The following is a 22565-nucleotide window of genomic DNA, read 5'->3' on the forward strand; positions in this document are numbered from 1 at the left end:
GGAGGGCACGTATTGCATGGTGCACTGGGTGTTATACGCAACTAATGAAGCATCAAACTTTACATCGGGAATCTGGGGATGTACTGTATGGTGATTAACACAATATAATAAAATAAAATTAAAAAAAAATAAAATAAAATAAAATAAAATGAAGTCACTGGAAAAAAAAATAAAATAAAATAAAATGAAGTCACTGGAAAAAAAAAAAAAAAGAAAAGCAATGAGCAAAAGATCTGAGCAGGTATTCATGAAAGAAGATAATCTGATGGTGAATGAGCATTAGTCATTTGTCTTCAGGAAAATCCCAATGAAAACCACGAGATGCTAGGATACACACACTGATAGGAATACGATTAAAAAGACACATATCAAATATTGGCAAGGAGGCAAAGCAACAATACTGCTAGAGAAGTGTTAACAGGGACCACCAATCTGAAAAACTCTCTAGGGGAATTTACTAAAGATATAAACACACAGGCCCTGTGACACAGCAATTCTACCGAGGTGCAGATACCCAACAGAAACACACTCGCACATACACCAAAAGACTTATATGCAGGAATGATCCCATAGGCATCTGTGATAGCCGAACACTGAAGACAACCCAAATGCCCATTAATATGAGAATGAATAAGTAAACTGTGGTACAGCCATGCCACAGAATACTACAAATCCTTGAAAATACATGAACCATAACTATACACAATAACATGGAGAAATCTCATAACCATACTATTAAGTGACAGCCATCAGACACAGTGTACAATTCCATGGATATGAAGTTCAAACACAGGCAAAAGTAATCTCTGAGGGTGATTACCCTTGAGAGAGAACAGGGTTAAACCAACTGGGGTGGGAGGGTGGCCTCATTGGTCTGGTCATCGATTTCTTATCTAAAGGATAGCAAAGATAGCGCATTAACATTACATGTGAGTGGTTCATATGACAACCCAATGTGTTACGCTCTTAAGATTTCTAGAGAGTTTTCTGTGTGTGTGTTATACTTCAATAATAATAATAATAGTAGCAATAGTAGTAGTAACAATAGTAATGATAAAAAACTACCTTTCCTGACTATCTACATCATACACCAACTAAGTCTTTTTGTCCAACGTGGAAAGAGGAAAAGATAATTATTATGCTGAGTGAAAAAAGCCAATCTCAAAAGTTATATACCATATGGTTTACTTCATCTAACATTTTTGAAAACACAAAATTATAGAGAAGGAGAGCAGCTTAGAGGTTGTGAGGAGTTAGGGACTGCGGCAGGGGGGATGTGGCTAGAAAGGGATGTCACAAGGAAGCCCCGCGGTGAAGGGACAGCCCTGTATCTCTCTGTGACAGTATGCCCACGAAATGGCAGATGTGGTACAAGCACGCAGGACTAATGTGCACACACACACACACGGATAATGGATGGAATCTGAATATGCTCTGGAAGTTTTGTTATTGTACCACAGTTATGCAAAATGTCAGCACCGGAAGAGGCAGGGTGAAGGGTGTGTGGGACCCATTTGTTTGCAACTTCTTATGGATCTCTGATTATTTCAAAATAAAGGTTTGTTTGTTTTTTTTTAAGATCCCTTTAAAAAAAACTTTCTCAAAACGTGTTCCAGGTGATTTAATGTATCTCATAAAATCACCAGTTGTATAGAAGTGTCACAGACTTCGGGGACTTCTAGTTTAAACTTTTGCAACATCTCCCAAACACAAACATAAAAACCTACAAGACTCTCAAAAGGAAAGATTCGCAACAATGCTTCAACCTAGTGCCAGATGTGCAAGAATATTCCCCACAGCTGAGTCAGATGGAGGCAGCTGGGGAAAAAATGGAGATGACCAGAGGAGGGACAGAAAACCTTCAACCCTTTTGCGTGCCTCCATTTTGAAGTCCAGGGTCTGCAGCAACAAGAAAATTGAAAATTGGACACCATCTCTAAAGCTCAGATCTGGCTTTCTGAGGTGGCTATGCGCTCATCTGTCCTCCCCAACCCCCATCAGCTTTCCAGAACTGTTTGGATCAGAAACTCTCAGAAAACAACTGGACAGGAAGGAGGGACAATTGTCACACAGAAGGACAGTGTGGGGCAAAGACAAGAACACGGATGACAGCATAGGAAGGTAATTACGGTTCCCCCACATATCCCATCAGAAAAGAGGATCTAAGAACTGCAGCCAGGGAAGCAAACAGCACCCCAGGGAGGCAAAAATATGTAGAAGATAAAGAGCTGCTTGAAACTGAAAACTGTGCTGGGTGGTTGCATGGCGACCCCGTCAACATCTGTAGATCTGAGAAAGGGCTGCAACTGCCCCCCAGTGGAGAAAATCTGGCTGCATTTTGCCTCGCTGAAAGATGAGTAAAGAATAAACACTGATATGCCATCTATGAAGGACAAAATTCCACAAAAAAGAACCTGAGATATAACCCAAAAGACTCCAAGCAATAATGTACCTTTGAAAGTGATTTCATGTAATAACAAGGAAAATATTTTCCCTAGAAATTGTTCATCCAATGTATAGACAAAATATTTAAAATAAGGCCGGGGGGGGCGCCTGGGTGGTTCAGTTGGTTAGGGGTCCAACTCTTAATTTTGGCTCAGGTCATAGTCTTGGGGTCTTAGGATCAAGTCCCATGTCAGGTTCTACACTCAACAGGGAGTCTGCTTGAGATTCTCTCCCTCTCCCTCTGCCCCTCTTCTCTCTCTCTCGCTCTCCCTCCCTTTCTCTAAAATAAATAAACAAATCTTTAAAAGAAAATAAGGCCAAATATTAAAAAAATAAACAAAACTACAAACCCAAAAACAGAATTAAAACCTATGGAAAGACCCATTATTTTTAACCTGGGATCTTTGCAAATGAAGTAAAGAAAAATAAGTAAAAAGTATAAGAAATGGAAAGAAAAAACAAAATTGTCATTATTTAACATGTATTATAATTTTGTACCCAAATCCAAGTAAATATATAAATAATTGTTTAATAAGAGTTTAGCAATGTTGCTGGATATAAATCAGCATAGAAAAAATCAACTGTCCTCCTGTATACTAGCAATAAGAGTTAGAAAACTGAAATTAAAAGCATCAGAAAATAGCAAATATCTAAGAATAAATCTAGTAAAGATGGGCAAGATTCATTTATTGGGAGATATATAAAAAGATTTAACAGAGGGGGAGATATACCATGTTCATGGATTAGAAGCCTTAATTTTGTAAATACGTTCATTCTCCCCAAGTTGATTTATGGAACCTATGAGAATGTCATCAAAATTCCAAAAGTTTTTGGAAAGGTATTTGAAGAACCTGACTGGCTGGTGTAAATATATGTGTGTGCACACATACACATGTACCTACACATGCACACAGTGAGTCAAGAATAACCACAACTTTTGAAGAAGAACTAGGTCCCGCTCTACTGGATATCATGATGTGTTATAACATTACAGTAGTTAAGAGAGCAAGGTATTTCGTGTATGGGTAGAAAAATGAATGATCGATAAAGAACAGCAAGCCTGAAAACAAAATCATACATACAGGGACCCTTAATCCCCAGCAGACAGAGGTAGCACTGCAAAACAACGGGGACACAATTAAGGAAAAAATAAAATTGAAACAAAATCCATTCCAGGTGTTTGAAGACCTAACTGTGGAAAATAAAAAAGGAAAGAGAGCTTTAGAAGACAGTATAAAATATCTTTATAACTTAGGAGTAAGAAGTCACAAGTCACAAATAGTAGCAACCAAAAAAAAAAAAGTGATATATTTGGCTACATTATAATTAAGAACTTCTGTTCATTAGGACCCCACAGAATGAAAAGCAAAAAACAGAGAATATATTTGCTACCAACATTATAAAACCAAAATTCAAACTCAGAATGGATAAATCTATAAGGAAAGAAATAGAACAGAAATATCACCAGAAAAGATATTCAAATGACAAATAAATCTATGAGAAGATGCGGAACCTCATTAATAATGAGGAAATGCAAATTAAATCACAGTGAGTCACCACTATACACCAGCCAGACTGGCAAATACTGATGTCTGATCATAAAACAGTTATTCAGAACGTGAAGCCTGGAGCCTACAAAATGCTGACAGGAAGTCAGAATGGCGTGGCCCCCCACCATGGAGAAAAATGACTGAGCATGTGTTCAACAGTGAAGCTAAACCCACCCATTCCACATCTAAATGTATATATACTTGGAGACACTTATGCCCATGGGTGTTAGGATGTATGCACAGCAGTTTCCAAGGTGGTGCTTTGCATAAAATACAAAAACCAGAAATAAGTCAAACATCCATCTGCACTGAAATGGATAAAAAAATTGTTGTGTAGTCCGATGATGGAATCCTATCCAGTGATGAAAATGAAGGAACTAAACAAATATATAATGTTAACAGGAAATTATAAGGTATGTAGGACTGAATATACACAGCAGAATTCCATTTATATAAATTTCAAAATCAGGCCAATCTAACTTATTTAGAGATACCAACGTAAGTGGTAAAGCTCTGAAGAAAATCTTTTAAAATTGGGGCAGAGTTCACCTCTAGAGTGAAAGGGATAAAGACGTGATCGAGAAGATTGACAAGGCTCTTGACTCAGGTGATGGTGACACAGGGATTGGCTTTACAGATATTTGTTAAAAGAACATATATAACATTATGTAACTTTTCTGTGTCCACCTTATTTCAAAATAAAAGTAGGAAATATCCTACGTGAAGCAGTAAGAGTGAAATATTAAGCAGAAAATCACATCAGTGATGTGCTATCAAATTTGTAAAGATTTCAGAATGCATACTGAAAGGACAAAAAAAAAGAACAAATAGTAACCATTTTTTTTTCTTGTTAGTGGGGAGGGTACTATAAAAAGAGACAAAAAAATTCCTTATAAAACGTAAAATACGTTTACCAGATGATCCAGTAATTGTGCTCCCTGGTATCTGCCCAAATGAGTTGAAAACGTGGCCACACAAAAACCTGCCCGTGAATATTTATAGCAGCTTTATTCATAATTGTCAAAAGTTGGAAGCAACCAAGATGTCCTTGCACACAGGAGTGGATAAACAAATGTATGCAGACAATGGAACATTATTCAGTGATAAAAAGAAATGAGCTGTCAAGCCATGAAAAGGCATGGAGGAACTTTAAGTGCATATGACTAAGCGAAAGAAATGAGAAAGCTAGATGCTATGTGATTCCAACCGTATGAGATTGTGGAAAAGGCAAAACTCTGAAGACAGTTAAAAGATCAGCGGCTGCCAGAAGAGCAGGGAAGGGAAACAGAAATAAGTAGGCAGAGCACCGGGGATTTCTAGGGCAGTGAAACCATTCTGGATGGTACTGTAATGGTAGCTGTGTGTCATTATACATTTGTCAAAACCCTTGGAACGTAAGACAAAAATAGGGAACTTTCATGTAAATCAAGGACTTCAGTTACAAAGAACGTATCAAAATTCCCATCACTTGTAACAAAGGTATCACACAAATGCAAGATATTATAATAAGGGAGCCCAGAGGAAGAGCAGAGATATATGGGAACTCTCTGTATTCTGCCTTTATTTTTTCAAAATCCAAAATCTAAAACTTCTCTAAGATAAATAAATAAATTAGCTGACAAACTAACAAAACATAAGTACATAAATTGCAAAAAGAAATACATCAACAGAGTGGTGATGTCTTCAAAATAAACCTTATCAAATTTAACTAAAAGAATAAAAAATCTGATAGATCAATAACCATGAAAGAAAGTAGATGTATCAAAGAACTTCTTCAATGGAAAATGCCTAGTTCCAATGAATTTACAGTCTCGTTCTTTCAGACTTTCCAGGAATAGATCATTCTGTGTTCCTGCACTATTTACAGGCCTTTAAAAAATGAGTCAAGGGGAGCCTGGGTGGCACAGCGGTTAAGCGTCTGCCTTCGGCTCAGGGCGTGATCCCGGCGTTATGGGATCGAGCCCCACATCAGGCTCCTCCGCTATGAGCCTGCTTCTTCCTCTCCCACTCCCCCTGCTTGTGTTCCCTCTCTCGCTGGCTGTCTCTATCTCTGTCAAATAAATAAATAAAATCTTTAAAACAATAAATAAATAAATAATAAAAAATGAGTCAAGTGCCCAAACGAATGACCGATACGAAGTTCCCGCAATGCAACGCGTTGGTCAAGTCACTGCTGTGTGTGCTTTACTCAAGTTATCTTATTAAATACTTATCCCAATCTTACAGGTATGCCCATTTATAACCCCCATTTTGTATTTCAGAAAATTGAGGCACAAAGAGGTTAAATAACACACTCAAGACCACACAGCTCGTCAACAGTGGCCTGGGCTTTGAGCTCCACTCAGTACTGTTCCAGACTTCTTAACTCCCCTACGCTGCGATGTATAAACAGAGGGTCCCTTGTCCCTCACATATAAGGAGCTCTTATAAAACAACACACACACACAAGGAGAAAATGGGCAAAAGAATGTAAAAGTTGGCATAAACCTTTCGAGACAGCAGTGATGACTCTTTGCAGTTCCTCCTCCAGGAAGCATGAACTCAAGGAACGAGCGAGCACACAGACACAGACAGAAGGAGTGCAGAAATGTTCACAGCCTGGGAAGAACAGTTACGACTCCATCATAAAATGGAAAACATTTCACCTCGTGTCAAAAAAGAGCATTTAATGACATAAGAACATAACAGTAGCACATTGAGAACAGAAGTTTACAGAACAAGACTAGTACGGTTTTGTAGAAAGTGTGTGTGTCGTCTACACACATACCTGTAACTTTGTTCCTGATGCATGAGCGTGCACACGTGTATGTGCACACACACACACACACAGAGTGACAAGAGTGGAGAGCCAGACTGCACGTGTTGACTATGGTTATCTCTGGAAGATAAGACTGTGTGCTTGTTTTAGTCCCTTCTTTGTTTTTATATATGTTCCACATTGTCTACAAAGTGCCTCCATTACTTTCATAGTCAAAACGCTTCGAAAGCCAGGAAAGAAATCTATTTTAGAACAGCTTCCACTCTGAGTTAAGTTTCTAATTTTTTTTTAAGTTTTAGGGTATGATGTGGCGAATTCGGGTTCCTGCTAAATCAGCCCCGAGTCAGTGACGTAGACGTAAAGAAGAGGATCTCGTCACAGAAAGGCTGAGAAGATGGAAAGAAGACAGGCAGGTTGTCACGTGAACAAAGTCCCAAGAACAAGAAGCACGTGTGCTGACCTTTGCTGCATGGACTCAAAGGAGCTGCAGCTAGAATTTCTACTTTGTAAATGGACTCATGTGACCTTGGTCAACCAGAGCCACACCTGGGCTCAGCTGGGTGACAGACATGAGCGGAGCTCCCAAGCACATCAGAGCTCTGGCCCCCGACCCCTTGTCTGGGAGGAATTTCTATGCCGGCAAGTCCACCGTGGCCCGGGTTCCAAACGGATGCTTCTGCAGCCTGTGGCCCCAGGCTTGCCACACTGCCCACACGGCATTAACAGAACTCAGTTTACACTCGCGGGCAGCAGCGAGCCCAGGACCCCTCATGTAGGGGCCTGAGAAAAACCATTGGAAGAACAAAATAAATCTCTCCCCATTGCAAAGGAAGGCCAGAAAATCCTCACAAGACACGTTTCACGTTAGAGACTGAAGAATAACTTTCTAGGCATGTTTGAGACACAGTGGAAAGTGGGGGAGCTAGCCAGGTGTGGAGGAGCCCTTGGTGTCCCAACTGTCCACATGCATCAGGCTTCCCAAATAAGGTGTGTCTGAGAGGGCTGTGACCCTGTCCCAGTTCTGGCCCCTCGCCTCCCCTCGATATCCCTGGAGCAGATGCGGCCGTGTATCATAGCGTCTGCCAGGTCAGCCAGGACGCACTCCCCTGCCCTCACCAGCTGTGCCAGATGTCTGGGGAGACCAGAGCTGAGCCCCCCAGAGGCGCCTGGCCATGAAACACCGGGGAAAGGCTCACAACAAGGGCTTGGATGAAAAACCAAACTGTCTCTGCTACAATGAAAAACCGTTAACGGTCTCTCTCTTACACACACACACACACACACACACACACACACACACTCAGTAGGTCAATCCCCAGGCATGATCCCTGGCTGAGGCCTCAAATCTCACCTACAAGGCATGAGGGAGCTCTTGTTCACCAATGTGCATCGTTTTGGGAAAACCATTCTACTTCCATGATGGCGGGAAGTCACGTTCCTTTCCTACAGATCCAAGAGCATTTCCTGTGGAGGCTAGCCCTGCTGCTCTGGGTCATGAAGAATCCACTTGAACATACATGGAATACCTGCCCTAGAGCCCAGAACACTGGTGACAGCACAGGGCGGGTAATTAGTAAACAAGTCTGCCATTCTTGTCGAGGGCTATTCCAAGGCTGCAGGTGTCCTGAGAAGAATCAGAGGAGACCAACTCTTGAGTGCTCATATCCTCACAGAGGAGAAGAGCTTCCTGTAGGAATCACGAGGACGTGAGACAGGATGGGCTGGGGACCCTGAGGAGGGGGCAGGGACATAAGAGAGGTGATCAAGGCAGTCTTCCTGGAGGCAGCATTTGCAGAAAAGTAAAGTTCCATGGCAGGGGTTGGTGAGCCTCAGCCCCTGTGATGGACAGATCCAGGCCACCACCTGTGTCTGTCTGTATGGCCCAAGACATAAGAATAGTTTGGTATTTTTTTAATGGTTACATTTTAAATGGTTATTTAAGTAACAACATAATATCCTCAATTTTGCTTCTTGGCCAATAAACCATATATTTACAATCGGATCCTTTAAAAATGTCTGCCAACTTCTCTAACTGAGGCACAAAAAAAAAAAAAAAAAACCCAGATGGCAAATAAAAGCCATCACTAACGCTCACTGAGAGCTTGCTGTGGGCTGCGGGTGCTGTGCCCTTCGGACACTACTGAATCTTCAAAATAATCCTATAAAGGGATCTCCTCCCCACTCTTGCAGGGGAGGAAACTGAGTCACCGAGAAGTTAGGAGCCTGCCCAGAGACGCACAGGCAGTGAGAGTACAGCCTGATCCAAAGCTGTCCTCTCAATCACCAGCTTAGATGCTTTCCCGTTCCCTTCGGAGAAAACACGTGAGCCATGGGTTTCAGCACAGGACACGGTGTGAGAAACAAGCCTGTCTGGCTGGGGGGGGCGGGGAAGGAGGCAGAGGCCAGATGAGAAGCTAATAGGAACAAGCAAATCCTCTGAAGCCCTCAGCTCAGGACGGGCAACCCTGGCACTCCTCCTTGCTCCACGGGACGCAGCGAGGCACACGGACCGGCCCAAAGTCCAGGGCCTCTCACCTTTCATGAAGGGACCTGAAAAGTCACACGGCAAAGGGCTGGGCCCAAGGGGAGGTGAAGAACTGCAGCGATAATTCAACCAGCTGGGCCAATTATTTTAGGACGATATCCAAGATGCATTCTGGATACTTGCCCGAGCCGACGCTGCTCCCCAGCCCATGTGTGTGCTCTCTCCCTCGAAGCAAAAGTTCCTATGGGGAGAGTCCGCATCTGATGCAAACTCGCAATGCCATCCATTCACATGATGGGGGGGGTTAATATCTGCACCACCCACTACCTTGAAAACAAAGCGGGTCACATCTCGTCCATCTGCCGCCTTGCGCACGACATAGGTGACGTCCGTTCCACCTGCTACCTTGCGCATGACTTAGGTGGCTGAACCCACCACCCAACCCCTTCATTCTGCCACCTCTCCAGCAAGGCCCCCAGGGAGACCCACGCAGAGACAGAGAGGAGGCTGAGCACAGGACCCTGAGAGTGCCCGGCTATGTATCTGAGGCCCTGTCCCACCCAGCACTACCCCCCAGGCGCCCCCGCCTGACCCCAGGCCAGTGTTCCTAACTTCCGTGGCTACCTGCTTCCACGCACGCCACCTCCCTGGCCACAGTCCTCTCTCTCCCTTCCATAGTGCATATCACGGCCCCCCCCAGCGTCTCTGCCCTCCCGGCTCATGCCCAGTTCCTCAATTTTGTTTTAACGGAAGAGCAGTATAAACAAGTTTCGTAGACCAGAATCACTTGTCGTGCACCCAGTGAATCAGAGCCACAGTGGCTGCCCTGGAGACCAGAGACCCCAGCCCATTCAGACAGAGCTCTGAGGCCAAGGCCAGGAGAGCAATTGTGCATGGGCTAGTGTGTGTGTGTGTGTGTGTGTGTGTGTGTGTGTGTGTGTAGAGAAATGGGCCTTGAAAACTCTTTTTGAAAATGCCTCCCCAGATTTTAATAACTTCCAATTCTGGTAATGAATAACTAAAATAATTCAAACCAACCCTTGTGCTGAAGCTAAAAAAAAACCAAGACCTAGACAAAATCTTTTTTAAATGTTTAAATGTTTAAAGTACTTAAAAGTTAACAAGACAGTAAGGGAGTCTGAGGCCCAAGTAGGAGGGAGCAAGAGCCCAGAGAGGGGAGGCCAGCACTGGGAGCTGCCTTGCCCTGGGGCATCTGAGATCCTGAAGGAACAGCTGGTGTTCGGATCAGCCTGCTGGGACAAGGGAACAGAAGTCATGCCCAAGGCCCACCCAAGGTGGGAGTCTTATTACCACCCATCTCCTTGAGACCCCAAAGGTCACCAGGGTTCACCAGGGTGAACAAGCAGCAGCACAGCCCCGCATCACACGTGTCCTCAACACAACCCCCTGGCAGCGCTGGGTCCTCCCGGTGGCCGTGGGTACCCTACAGGCCTGCCTGCTTTAAGATGGAATAGAATGCTCATTTGTTAAGTGATTGCAGAAGGTCCCTGTTGCTGAATTTCTGTTTTGAGTTTAGGATGCACTGTTAGTCATACCTAGGATGACTCTGACGGCAAGTGTCTGGTTGAAAGCACAGCCCCCAACCACTGCCTAAGGGAACACACCATTCCCTTTATGACAAGTGACGCCGTGACACGGTGTATGGGCTCACACAGCAGCTGACCACAGCCCCTGCCTCCATAAATGCGTACCTGTGAAATGCTGTGCTTATTTAAGCCGCTGTACTGCTGAGCAGAAAGCCTAGGGGGGCCCAGAAAATCTTGGGTTCAGATCCCTGTTCTGCCAGTTAGAGGCTACATAACCACAGGCAAATGGCACATACTACCAAGTCTCATCCTCCTTATCCATAAAATACGGATAATGGTGATGATGACACTGATAATGTCCATCGCATGCAGAGAGGCACGGGGAGATACCAAACGGGAGGCCCCGGGCCTGGCCTTAAGCTACGAGCTGAAGCATTTAAGAAACGCCTACTATTAGCATTAGCAGAAGTGTGATCCTGGATACCAGAGCTTAGAATAATACACACAATAATCGTAATGCTAGTAGTCAATCACAGTAAGAGCTATTGGAAATGGGCCAGAATTGGCCCAGGAGTCTAGAAGTAATGGCTTCGACCATCTTAAGGTAAATAATTAAAAGACTAGTATTTTTACAAGGGAGTAAGACCCCAAGACTAGCCTCATGCGGCTTGTAAATAGAAGACTTGCTCTCTGACTCCAGAGGCGGCGAGGGGTGGGGGGGCTGGTTAGGAGATAAGAAATGTACATGCAATGTACATGGGCAGTTGTGAGGCCTCACAACAGAGGAAATGAGATTGTTTTGGGATTGAGGGGAAAGGGCTGGGAAACAACCCAGGGTTCCAGGAGATTCAGAAATGACTTGAGTTGAGCCAGTGGGGAAAAGGTGGCTGTGGATTATTGTGCACTGCAGGGGAGAGGGTGGCTCAGAATGTTTGCGCCCCCAAACGATAGTGGCAAAGGAGAGGCCAGACAGGCCGCAGGCCTCCCCAGGCAGCCCCAGGGGGATCTGCAGCTGGCAGCTGCTCCAGGGGCCTCCGCCCTCCGTGGGCCGTGGGCCGGTGATTGAACCAGCAGGAGGTCTCTGCAGAGTCTCACTTACCCTCTCTGACATCGACTCGGGCCACAGGAACGCTGTGATCATCATTGGCAGCCTTCTCAGAGCTCTTGGTTCTCACGCCTTTTCTGTTGCTATTTTTACCTAAAAAGAAGGAGAGAGAAATGCTTTACTTCCACATATGTCAGAGTCCTCCCAGGATGGTGAGAGCTCAACCATCTTCTGCAAAGCAGTGTCTGCCCCCGCCCCCGTGACCCCTGTCCCCAGCGATGGCACCTGAACTCTGAGGTGCTTGCTGGAGGTTATAGGAGATGAGGCATGTTATTATGAACACCCAGGGAAATAAACACTCCTTCAGGGAGGGAGACAAACCAGAGATTCTTAACCATAGGAAACAAACTGAGGGTTGCTGGAAGGGAGGGGAGGGGAGTGGAGGAATGGGGTAGCATGAGCACTGGGTGTTATATGCAACTGATGAATCACTAAACTCTACCTCTAAACTAATAATACACTGTATGTTAATTAACTGAAATTAAATAAAATCAAATTAAATTAAAAAAAAAAGAAATACTCCTAATAAAGACAATAGTCTTCACTATTCTAAGGCTGCAAAAATACGCTATGGTAGTACTTTGACCCGCTCTGGGGCCCAGAGAGTAACACCACACCTAATTGATAAAACGGAGCTGGAACTCCAGACTTCTGACCCCAGAGCTAGCATTTCCCACCGTGCTGAGCCCCTCCTTCCAGTTCTCTCCAAGGGCCCTGGCTGGGTACCTGGGGGTGAGAGTTGGGGGGTAATGATGCTCCCACCTATTGGAGAGATCCTTACCAGGGCCTAGGAAAGCTACCTGCTCATGCCCCTGGCCCCTTCAGCTTCCTCTCACACTGAGCTCCCTCTCTCTACTCCTGAAATACCAGCCTCTTCGCAGCCTTCATCTCATGTGCTGTTCCTCTTCCTGGAGCACCCTTCTAATTAACTACTGCTAATCTTGCAAATGTCAGCTCTGATAACTCCTCTTCTGGCTTTCCCGAACTCCCCACCTAAATCAATGCCTCCTTTAATGGGCTCTGATAGCACCTGTCTTCGGTCAAGTTGCCTCTAAGCAGAGCTTGATGTAGGGGTTCAGTTGGGGGAGGGCTCTAGGAAGGAGCAGAGCATGGATGGGGCAGAGGAAGGAGCAAAGTAAGGCTGTCCTCCCTCTCAGCCAGAGGCTGGCTTGACCTGATCCCATAGGGAGCTCTGCAGTGGGAACTACACACAGTATTGTCCCCACCTTGAGACAAGAAGCCACCTTTTCTACTGCTGGTTAGCCTCTGGCTACAGATGGACCAACTGGGGAGTGCGAACCAATCTTCCAGGGGCAATGCACCAGAGAAGGGATCAGCAATGAGCCATCACAGTCAAGACCCCAGCAGCTGGGATATGGGTGTACCTGCGGGAAAAGGGCCTGGGTGGGATACCAGCAGCCCCCACTGCAGGTGCAAACGCCTGTGCTGTCCCGCATCATCGCATGCACGGAACATATGCTGGTCTGTTCGTGAGGGCAGGGACGGTGTCTGGTTTTGCTTACTGCTCTGTCTCTGGAGTCTGGTGTATAACAAGCTGTGATGAATGAACGAACATGCTCATGAGTCACTGAACGACAAACAGACAAAAATAAGAGGAGGGGCAGGAGAAGGATACTTAGCTTGGACTTTAAAAAGCAAGTCGAAATACCAAAAACATCTAGCGGACTGCGTGCCAATGAATGAGTCATTTCAGACTGTTCTACAGTCTTCCCCCTGCCCCCCCACCAAAAAGAGACTCATCAAGAAAACCTTAAATCTTCAAAAAACTCAAAGGCCACATGGGGTCCAGCCAAGATTAATGCTCTCTCTATCATCTTCTGGGGCGATGCCTGCTGGGAGTAGCATTCATTTTTCATGTAAATGTCCCCCTCACATCCAGAAAGTCGAAACACCAAAATGTTCAGAAAGGCCAGAGGAAGACAGCTGACCCGGAGGACCCAGGAGCACCTGACATCAGCCTGATGTCACCTCAGCATGTGTCCCACTTCTGTGCATCAGAATGTCATGGCCAGTGACCTCCAAAGATGGCCTCTTCTGAAGGGGCCCGACTAAGGGTCTGTAAAGATCTCGATTGTTCAGAAAAACTGGCGACATCACCTTTAAGAGTGTGGAGTCTGATTTGGCAGAAAGATAAGATGTTAAGGGGGAATGAAGTTTTACAAAATATGTGAGGAAAAAGCCAAAGTTCTGGAAAAGAATGTTCCATCTCAGCCCTCCCCAAAAGTCAGCCATTGGTTACAAGCCTTCTGTCTCCCAGGGCAATGTCCCTGGAGCCTCCGTCACAACACGGGAGCGAGAGTCAAAGAGCATGGCGCGGTGACACCCTCAGCCTCTCCTGCCATGTGCCAGATCCACGCCCGTGACACATACATCCCCATGCAGCTCTGCGCAGCCAGCAAAGGCCCAGATGTGGGGCAGATGTCAAAGCCCTGAGAGTCTGACTTCCCAGGCGCCCGACATGTAGGGAACAGAATCCGAGTGGGGAACAGAATCCCCAAGGGGGTGACAAAGGAGCACAGACCACAGGCAGAGGCCCTGCCACCTTCTCCAGGGGGCACACTTCCAGCTCATCACGGGCTGATGGGTCCGGTCCCAGCACCAGCCCGAGGCAACCAGGCTCTGCCACTGCACGGACCAGCTGCCGCACGGACCACAGCGTGTCCTCAGGGGACCCACTTCACCTCTCGAGGAGCCGATCCCTCATCAACAAGACAAGTACCCGCTTCCATGGAGTTATGGGGAGGAAATAAACAATGTATATCGAGCCCTTAGGGCCGTGTCGGGCCTGCAGCAACCACCGAACAGAAGACAACATCTCTCCTTCCGCCACGGATCCGTCCTCAAGCCCCCGCGCGTCACAATGCGCCATCCCAGCGGCTGAAGACTCACGGCTCACACGTGGAGCCTGATTCACGATCTGCAAGACGGCATCTTCATGGGGATTGTGACACTGGACCTCGGCAAGTACCCAGTGGGCAGGAAGCTTGCAATGAACATGACTTTACAGATGGGGTCACTGGGGCACAGAAGGGGAAGAGACCCACCAAGGTCTGCGACAGCGCCAGGAGGCAGCAGAGCGGGAAAGAGACTCCAAGGCGAGGCCCTGCCCGGGCCCGTCCTCTCTCACCGCAAGAAAGGCCGCACACGGTCTGCAGAGATGAAAGGGGAACGTACAGCGGAAGAAGTGTGCACAGAAGGAAACCAACAACTCCATCTGGACTGCGTGACAAAACTGAATTCCTTAAAAGTAGCAAGCGAAGTGCCGACGCGGGCCACATGTTCTATTCTGGTCTATGGTGATAAACACCATGCTTCTGGGTTGATAGGAAACTATTTTTTCCCCTCTCTATACAAGGAGCTTACAGTAGCAACCCCCCCCCCCGAAACTGAAAAAATTCTTTGCTGCATATTTGCATTTTCCCCAGGAAATTCCAGCCCAACAGCATCTGCACTCTCTCTCGTGAGGGATTCGGCCCAGGGCCCTAGGCTCCTCTCCTGTCTCTTGCTAAAGGAACCTGCAGGAGAAGAAGGGCCTCCCCCGAACACACAGCGGGTTCTCGGGAGCTTCCCAGAAGTGCAGACTCACAGGCCAGACAGCAATCACGGCTTTCTAAAGCACCTTGACACATGCATGCCTGCAGAGAACTCTCTCAAGGGAGGGCCGGCAGGACTCTGCAGGTGAACGGGAAGGCCTCAGCAGCAGTGGTTAGAAATGCGTGCTCCACGCGGCTGTGAGCAGGCCGAGAGTCATGACATAGGAGGGAACAGCCTGTGTTTTATCCAGTTTGGAGAAAGGCAAGCTACTGGTGGAAACAGGAATCGGGGCAGACAAGTAGATCCTGAAAGGCAGGCTGAGTGATTGGATGAGATGCTTGCCTCCACTCATCGGTGACCTTGAAGGCCTGCGGTGGAGATGGGGACGAGTGCAGTGTTNAGATGGGGGCATGAGTGCAGTGTTCTAAGTACTTTTTACCAGGGCCAGACCAAAATCAACCAGTCAACCAAACAATCTACAGCTTTCCCCTGCCCACTCAGCTGTGTCCTCCCTGGGAAACCAGCTGGCCATCCGCTGCTGCTCTAGGCTAGCCTTCTGTGCCGACTTGGGTCTCCCTCAGGGCCCCAGGGAGGGCCCGCCCTCCCAACCTCTACGCAGCAGCAGACACCTTCCTGACTTGCAACCAAGTAAGAAGCCCCTTGCTTTTCTAGAGCCAGTAAAAGCAGCAGGTGCAGATGCACGGGGGGCTGGGTAAGCCACCACCAGCACTTGCCTGACTCAGTTTGGCTTCCATCTGGAAAGAGCCCAAGACACAGCCTGACTTAGGGGCAGGCATGGATCTGGGAAGGGACTTCATGAAGTTCCAGTAAAGAAGCGGAAGGAGAAAGACCCAGAGAAGGGAACTCCAGCAACCCAAGCTGTGTGCAGAACAGGACCCCCCCGGAACTCGGCCCAGCTGGGGATCCTGGGGAAGAGGGTAGAAGGTGCCCCCAACCATGTCTCTGAGCGCGGGAGGCTGGAGGTGGACCCATTGCACGTCTGGAAGCAAGGCTTTATCACCCTTCCCGTGTCACGGTGAGGAAGCCAAGGGTTGGAGAAGTCACGCGTGCCCGTGAATGGCAGAGCCAGATTCTGGTCCCAGCTCTGTCTGAATCCTGAACGGATTGCCAAAAAAGCACATGTGGTTTGCATGACCGAGCACGCCACAAAAATCCGGGACACTGGAGTCTTCAGTTAACACTCTGGAGGTGTTTTGTGCCCCTCTGACCGTCTATGATGCCTGGAGGAGCAGCCGACTGGATGCCAGGCGGTTATGGACACCAGCCCTTCCCCCTGGCCATCCAAAGATACCCTAATTCCACAGGTTTCATGAGCCCAGAGTGGCAGCAATGGTGGCAGGGACCTCAAAAGTCCACAGAGGCCAGAGACATGGCTGGAGATGCCAAGCCTCCCCGGCCCCATTGGGGATATCCGAAGGAGAGCCTCCCCTCCACACTCCCGCCTCTGGGTCCCCTGCTGCCCTTGTCCCGGCACTGAGGGCACCGTCTGCCGTGAGATCTGGCAGCCATGGACGCCTGAGGCCCCTGGAGAACACGATGGCTGGTTTTAGGCCCCACAGCACCCAGTCTGGCTTCCCCTAACATGGCAGTGTCTCCCCTCCATGATCCATGCACAGATGCTGGCTTCTGGAACGAGGGGCACAGGCCAGGGACTTGCCAGCATGAATAGTTGACTTTGGAAAGCATCTTGGAAAGAGAGGTGGTGTCTTAGAAAGCTGCTTGCCGATACACATCAAGCGACCTTTTTTTTTTTTAAAGATTTTATTTATTTATTTATTTATTTATTTATTTATTTATTTATTTGAAAGAGAGAGCGAGCAAGCAGGAGTGGGCTGAGGGGCAGAGGGAGAAGCAGACCCCCCGCTGAGCAGGTGCCTGACCCCCCGGGGCGGGGGGGGCTCCATCCCAGGACCCAGGATCATGACCTGAGCTGAAGGCAGACACTTAACCGACTGAGCCACCCAGGTGCCCCTCAAGGAACCTTTTTTTTTTTTTTTTTTAATTAAACGTCCTTTTCCTCGGGTTTCTATAGGGAGTTATCTGGAAAACACTTTGGATTTAACTCTTCAAGCAAACGTTTAATATCCTGATGTAAAGAGTTCCTGCTTTTTGTTCACCTGTGCTGATAACACTGTGATTGCTTTTAAAATACATAGTGAAATAGTGAAAATATTGACAAAAACACTCCCCCAATCCTCACGCTCCAGGTTGGCCCAAGAGAAGACGTTTCCTTCCAAAGGCCAAACACAGCAAGACGCTCTGAGCGACTAGACAAAGCTCTAAAGTGAGGCCCTTTCCAGCAACTGGCCTGCAGCACACAACAGAAAGGGCTTTGTTTACAACCGCATATGCTCAAATAACAAGTCTTTGGCTATTTCCCCCCGTGGCTGGGGCACAACACAGGACAAAACGCAAACTCGCTGATTCCCAGCACAGACAGACAAACAAACGTGGCTCGCTGCCCACTCTGCAAATTCCACGGGCTCAGGACTATGGAGCAGGCCCACGGGTGTGAGGCGGGTGTGCCCATACTCAAAACAGTGGCACATTCTTGCCACTACTGAAAGAAAGCAACAAACAAACAAACAAGCAGGAACCCAAAAGCAACCCAAGGCCCAATTGTGGGGAAGGAAAAAAAAAAATCTTCAGATCACCCTTTTAGAGTCTTATTAACCGGTTTGTTTCTTACTACCACTTGGGAGGGAAAAGGTAAATGACTTATACTAACTATGGTTCACAGCTCTGTTCCATTTGATTCTCTACCAAAGTATGGCCACAAACCAAGCTTGTCAATTTGAGTTGACATACAAGGTAAGTACACTGCAAACCCACCCACATGCCAAAAATGTGCTCCCTATTTTATTCCTCATGCTGGGATAATGGAAGCAGCGACCTGGGACTCAGTCTCTGGGTCCCAAAGCATTCCAACTGCAAAGACCTAGAAACTATTGAATTTGCCTAGCAACCGCTGAAAAAAATGGAATTAGAAAGAAGCAGACAGTCAGGTCTCTACAAGAAAGAACACTCCAGCAATCAATACTGCTCACGCGATGAACATGTAGGAAGAGCCCATCGAGGGACGTGTGTGAGCAGAAACCGGGCAGCCCGGGGTTGGAATCCTACAGTGAACAAGGATCTGCACACAATAACCACGTGGTTTCCTCCAAGTTCCAAAATTCTGGGATTAACCGATGTTCACAATGAGGAACTCAGAAACTGTCCGACAGTGAGGCCCACTCAACCTCAAAAAAAGAGGTCCTCAGGGGCACCTGGGTGGCTCAGTCGGTTAAGTGTCTGCCCACAGTTCAGGTCATGATCCCGGGGTCCTGGGATCGAGCCCCATGTCGGGCTCCCTGCTCTGAAGGGAGCCTGCTTCTCCCTCTCCCTCTGCCCCCGACTCATGCTTGTTCTCTCTCTAGTGTTCTCTCTATAGAACTAAAATAAATTAATTAATTACTTAATAATAATTAAGAGATCAGGTCTGTATCCTGATGCTAAGAGTTGTTCCAGGAATCTGTACATGTAATAAAACTGCGAGAACTTACACACACACACACACACACACACACACACAAGTGCACATAAAAGCTGCTGAATTATTTAGTATGTAATCTAGTTAATAGTATTGTACCAATATCAACTTCCTGTCTTGAGAATGTATACAGCAGCGACCCTCAACCCACTGGGGACATCTGACAATATCTAGAGACATTTTTGGTGGTCACAACTAAGAGGAGGGTGCTACTGGAGGCCAGGGGGTTAAGACCAGGGAGGCTGCTACACATCGCACAATGCACAGGACAGCCCCTCCAACCCACCCCCACGGCATACACCGTTGGCACAAAACGTCCATACTGCCAAGGGAGAGAAATCCCCTACTGTAGTTCTAGAAAGCGTTGTCATTGGAGTACACAGGACCTCAATGTACTATGTTTGCAATTGCCTGTGAGTCTATAATTGTTTCAAAACAAAAGAATCTAAAAATTCTTTGAAGATCCCACTCTGTTGAGTATCTCAGAGCTCTACTCCGGGAATCTGTCAGCCCCTCGTGGAAAAATGCAATGGTCTCAATCAACCAAAGGATTCAGCTGCCCAAGCCACCTCCAGGAGAATGTCAACATGGGACATCCACTGCACATCTTTGTGGTGGCATGAAGGAAGAGCCACGGGCCAGGGCCAAACTCACACCAAGATCAAGTCCCCAGTATCTTAGGTTCCTTAAGCAAACCTTCCTCTGGGATTAAGACAAGACTCCTTCCAGAGTCTGCCACACAGAACATTTGCCTTCCATCTTCTCTTGAGCCTGATCTTGACACAAGACAAGTGCTATCCGAAAACGAGGTTATTGTCTATAAAGAGAAAGCACATAATTGACTTTTAAATTAGTTATACACATGTTTGTCCTCTTATCCATCTTTAAATCCAACCCCTCACTCCCAGGTTAGCCCAGCAGAGCCTGCCGCATAGCATGCATCATCGACCCCGTGGAGCCAGGTCCAGAAGCCCACACTCCACACCCCAGGCTGCTGTACAAGTTCCTGCTTCCACTGACGCCTCCCCATGACCTGATGACCACCTGCGTGTGAGACAGTCCCACGCAGGGATGAATTTCTCAGCACAGGTTCACTGAACACAACTACCACTGACTCCTCTGACCGAGTCATTCTTAAACCAGTCTCCTGCATGTAAGAGTTCAGGGGGGAGGGTTCCACTGGCCAAACACCCAAAAACAGGGGGAGAAAGAGGACAGGAGTTTTAAGTTGGGATGAATGTCCCACTTTGCCTGTCCCAGTTGGTGGGCTCTTAAAAGCCCACGCAGGTCCTTAGAAAGAGTGACAGGCCTGGGGAGGCAACTCTCCCGGGAGGCCTCGAAGCCGAGTCTCTGGAATTTCCAAGGACCTTTTTCTAGTTTGGGGATTAGTGATCCAGCCCTCAGCACAACTGCAGTCACTTTTTCAAACCCTCCCCCCCAAACTTCTATGTGATCTACAGGGGCAGGGGACGACCTGGGCTCTCTACTCCCAGGACCTCACCCAGCACCTGGCGTTGAACAGGTTCTTGGTAAACCACCTGCGGAATGAATAACGGCTCACGGATGGACTAGCCCAATCCTCAGCTGACGCACTCGAAGCTTTCGGGGAAAAACTTTTAAAGCAATTGTCCGAGTAAAGACAAGTAGCAGGTGCAGGCGTCCTTTGCAGATGCAGACACCCAGTGCCAGGAAGCTGAGTGCTGAGCCCCCTGACCTGGGGTCTTCAGACTCAGTCCGGGGCTTCTTCCACACTCCCCCTGCACTCCCCCCAGCAAGTACCAGAACCTCACATACGCGTCTCTCACCCAGCAGGCCCAGCACTGCACTAATCACACAGCAGATCCTAAAAACCAAAAACATGCAGATCTGATTCAAACCACCAAACAAAAAAGGCCTTGAGTTAAAAATAAGTACAGAAAGGCTTTCAAATCTCCCAAGCCAGCAAGTGACACTAAGTTACTTAAACTGTCAGCGCCTACGGTTCCTCATCTGTAAAATAAAAACACCCACCCCTCAGAGCCACTGAAAGAATTAGAGGAGACCGTTTACAGGAAGCGCCTAAAAGGAGTCCCAGCAGATGTCCTACAATCACGACTGTCTCTTCATACTCCTGCTATTAAACCGCTGTGGTTTTACACATCTGAATTCCCATAATTCTCCAGCCGATATTGGAAGTTCTGGATGGTTCTGTTCGGGATTGCACAACTCAAAGAACCGCCTGCCCGCTGGCACAGTCGCTCACACCCAGAAGCATGGCAGGACGCCCCCCCCCACCTCCGCCCATGTGCAGAGGGGCTGCTGGGATCGGTCCACACATTCAAGAGATCTGTGTCCCCACCTCCTCCCCTCTCCCGCTGCCTCCTGCTGACTTTCTGAAGAGTTTAACCAAAGGAAAGCAATTCCTTCCATGCCAGGAGCCCTGTAACGGGGCCACCCGCTTGTATCTCCTTTCAAGAAAGGCCATTACAAGGCCAGGGAGCTTGGCTGCAATCCGGCTCACTCCCCAACCCTGAAATACTAGGACCACAGCCCTCTGCAATTTGAGCAAAGAACATTTGGAACAATTAAGATGAAAGTCCCCCCTTCACAAGGAGTGAAACTGAATGGAAGTCATTTGCCAAGACAGGGCTGGTAGAGGCGCGGATGGGAGAGGGGTGTGAGCAGGGATGGAAGGGGGGCACTGCAGGCTGCCAGCCCCCCTGGGCTTTCCCACCATCTGCAGCCCGCCCCCTCTCCACCAGGGGCACGGGAGCCTCCCAGCAGAGGCTCTGCCATCCTGCCCCAAGGGGGGGGGGTGGATTCCAGGGACCCATAGAAAGCGGGAGGGAGGGAGCTGAGAGGGGACGCTGGCTGGGTAAAGGCCCACTGCTGGATTTTGCCCCAGAAGGCCATTGTGCCAAAGCCAGCCAGCCCTTCACGTGGCCAAATCGTAAATTCACTCCCAAGAAAACGCCCTGTGGGAACTTTAAGGGGTGTCCGGCGGAAAGAGCCTTTGCCCAGCCCATTTCAGACCTGGGCCACCAGCTCTGCGGGCAGCTTCCCTACTGCACTGCTGCGCCTCTACCTGCGGGGGATGCCGTCCGGTGTCGGTCCGGGACGTTCCAGAGCGGCCAGAGGGATGCGCGACACAGTCCCCAGGGAGGCGCGGGGGGTGGGGGGCGATGGGTGGGTTCGAGGGCTCTGGTGTAGCCGGCACACGGGCCTGGAAGCCAGCTGTCCTCTCAGACCAGCAGGCCACCGCCGGGAGAGGCGCGCAGCCTCGGGCGCCCCCTCGGGCCGCCCCGCGCACAAAGTTACTTACCTGGTGGAGGAGTCTCCTGAGCCAACTTGTCCCTCTTGGGAGCTTTCTTGGGCTTGGTCGCCTTCTTGGGAGGCCTGGGCTCGGGCGGGCGCGGCTCCCGCTCCCCGTCCGGGGTCCCCGCGGGCAGCGGCGGCGAGAAGGGCTCGGGCTCGGGCTGCCGGCGCGCGTAGTAGGGCTCCCGGCTCCAGGTCTCCTGCACGTAGTAGTCCGGGGCCTGGAGGGCTGCGCCCTGGGCGCCCACCCCGGCCAGGACCATCGCCAGCAGC

The 22565-nt window shown here is 48.2% G+C and overlaps 1 protein-coding gene across 4 annotated transcripts in view; it reads right to left on the reverse strand.

The window, feature by feature from the left end:
• CPXM2 (carboxypeptidase X, M14 family member 2) overlaps positions 1 to 22559 on the reverse strand; it is a 146560-nt gene extending 124001 nt beyond the window's left edge. For all 4 annotated transcript variants that reach the window (XM_034663392.1, XM_034663395.1, XM_034663394.1 and 1 more), the window contains exons 1-2: positions 22300 to 22559; positions 11885 to 11983 (exon numbers count right to left, since the gene is read on the reverse strand). In XM_034663392.1, the coding sequence (XP_034519283.1) occupies positions 11885 to 11983; positions 22300 to 22555 (355 nt within the window). In that variant the 5' untranslated portion in view covers positions 22556 to 22559. The remainder of the gene's footprint in view (positions 1 to 11884; positions 11984 to 22299) is intronic.
• Between the last annotated feature and the right edge of the window lie 6 nt (positions 22560 to 22565).

This window comes from Ailuropoda melanoleuca, chromosome 6 (genome assembly GCF_002007445.2).
Source record: "Ailuropoda melanoleuca isolate Jingjing chromosome 6, ASM200744v2, whole genome shotgun sequence".
Lineage (NCBI taxonomy): Eukaryota > Metazoa > Chordata > Mammalia > Carnivora > Ursidae > Ailuropoda > Ailuropoda melanoleuca.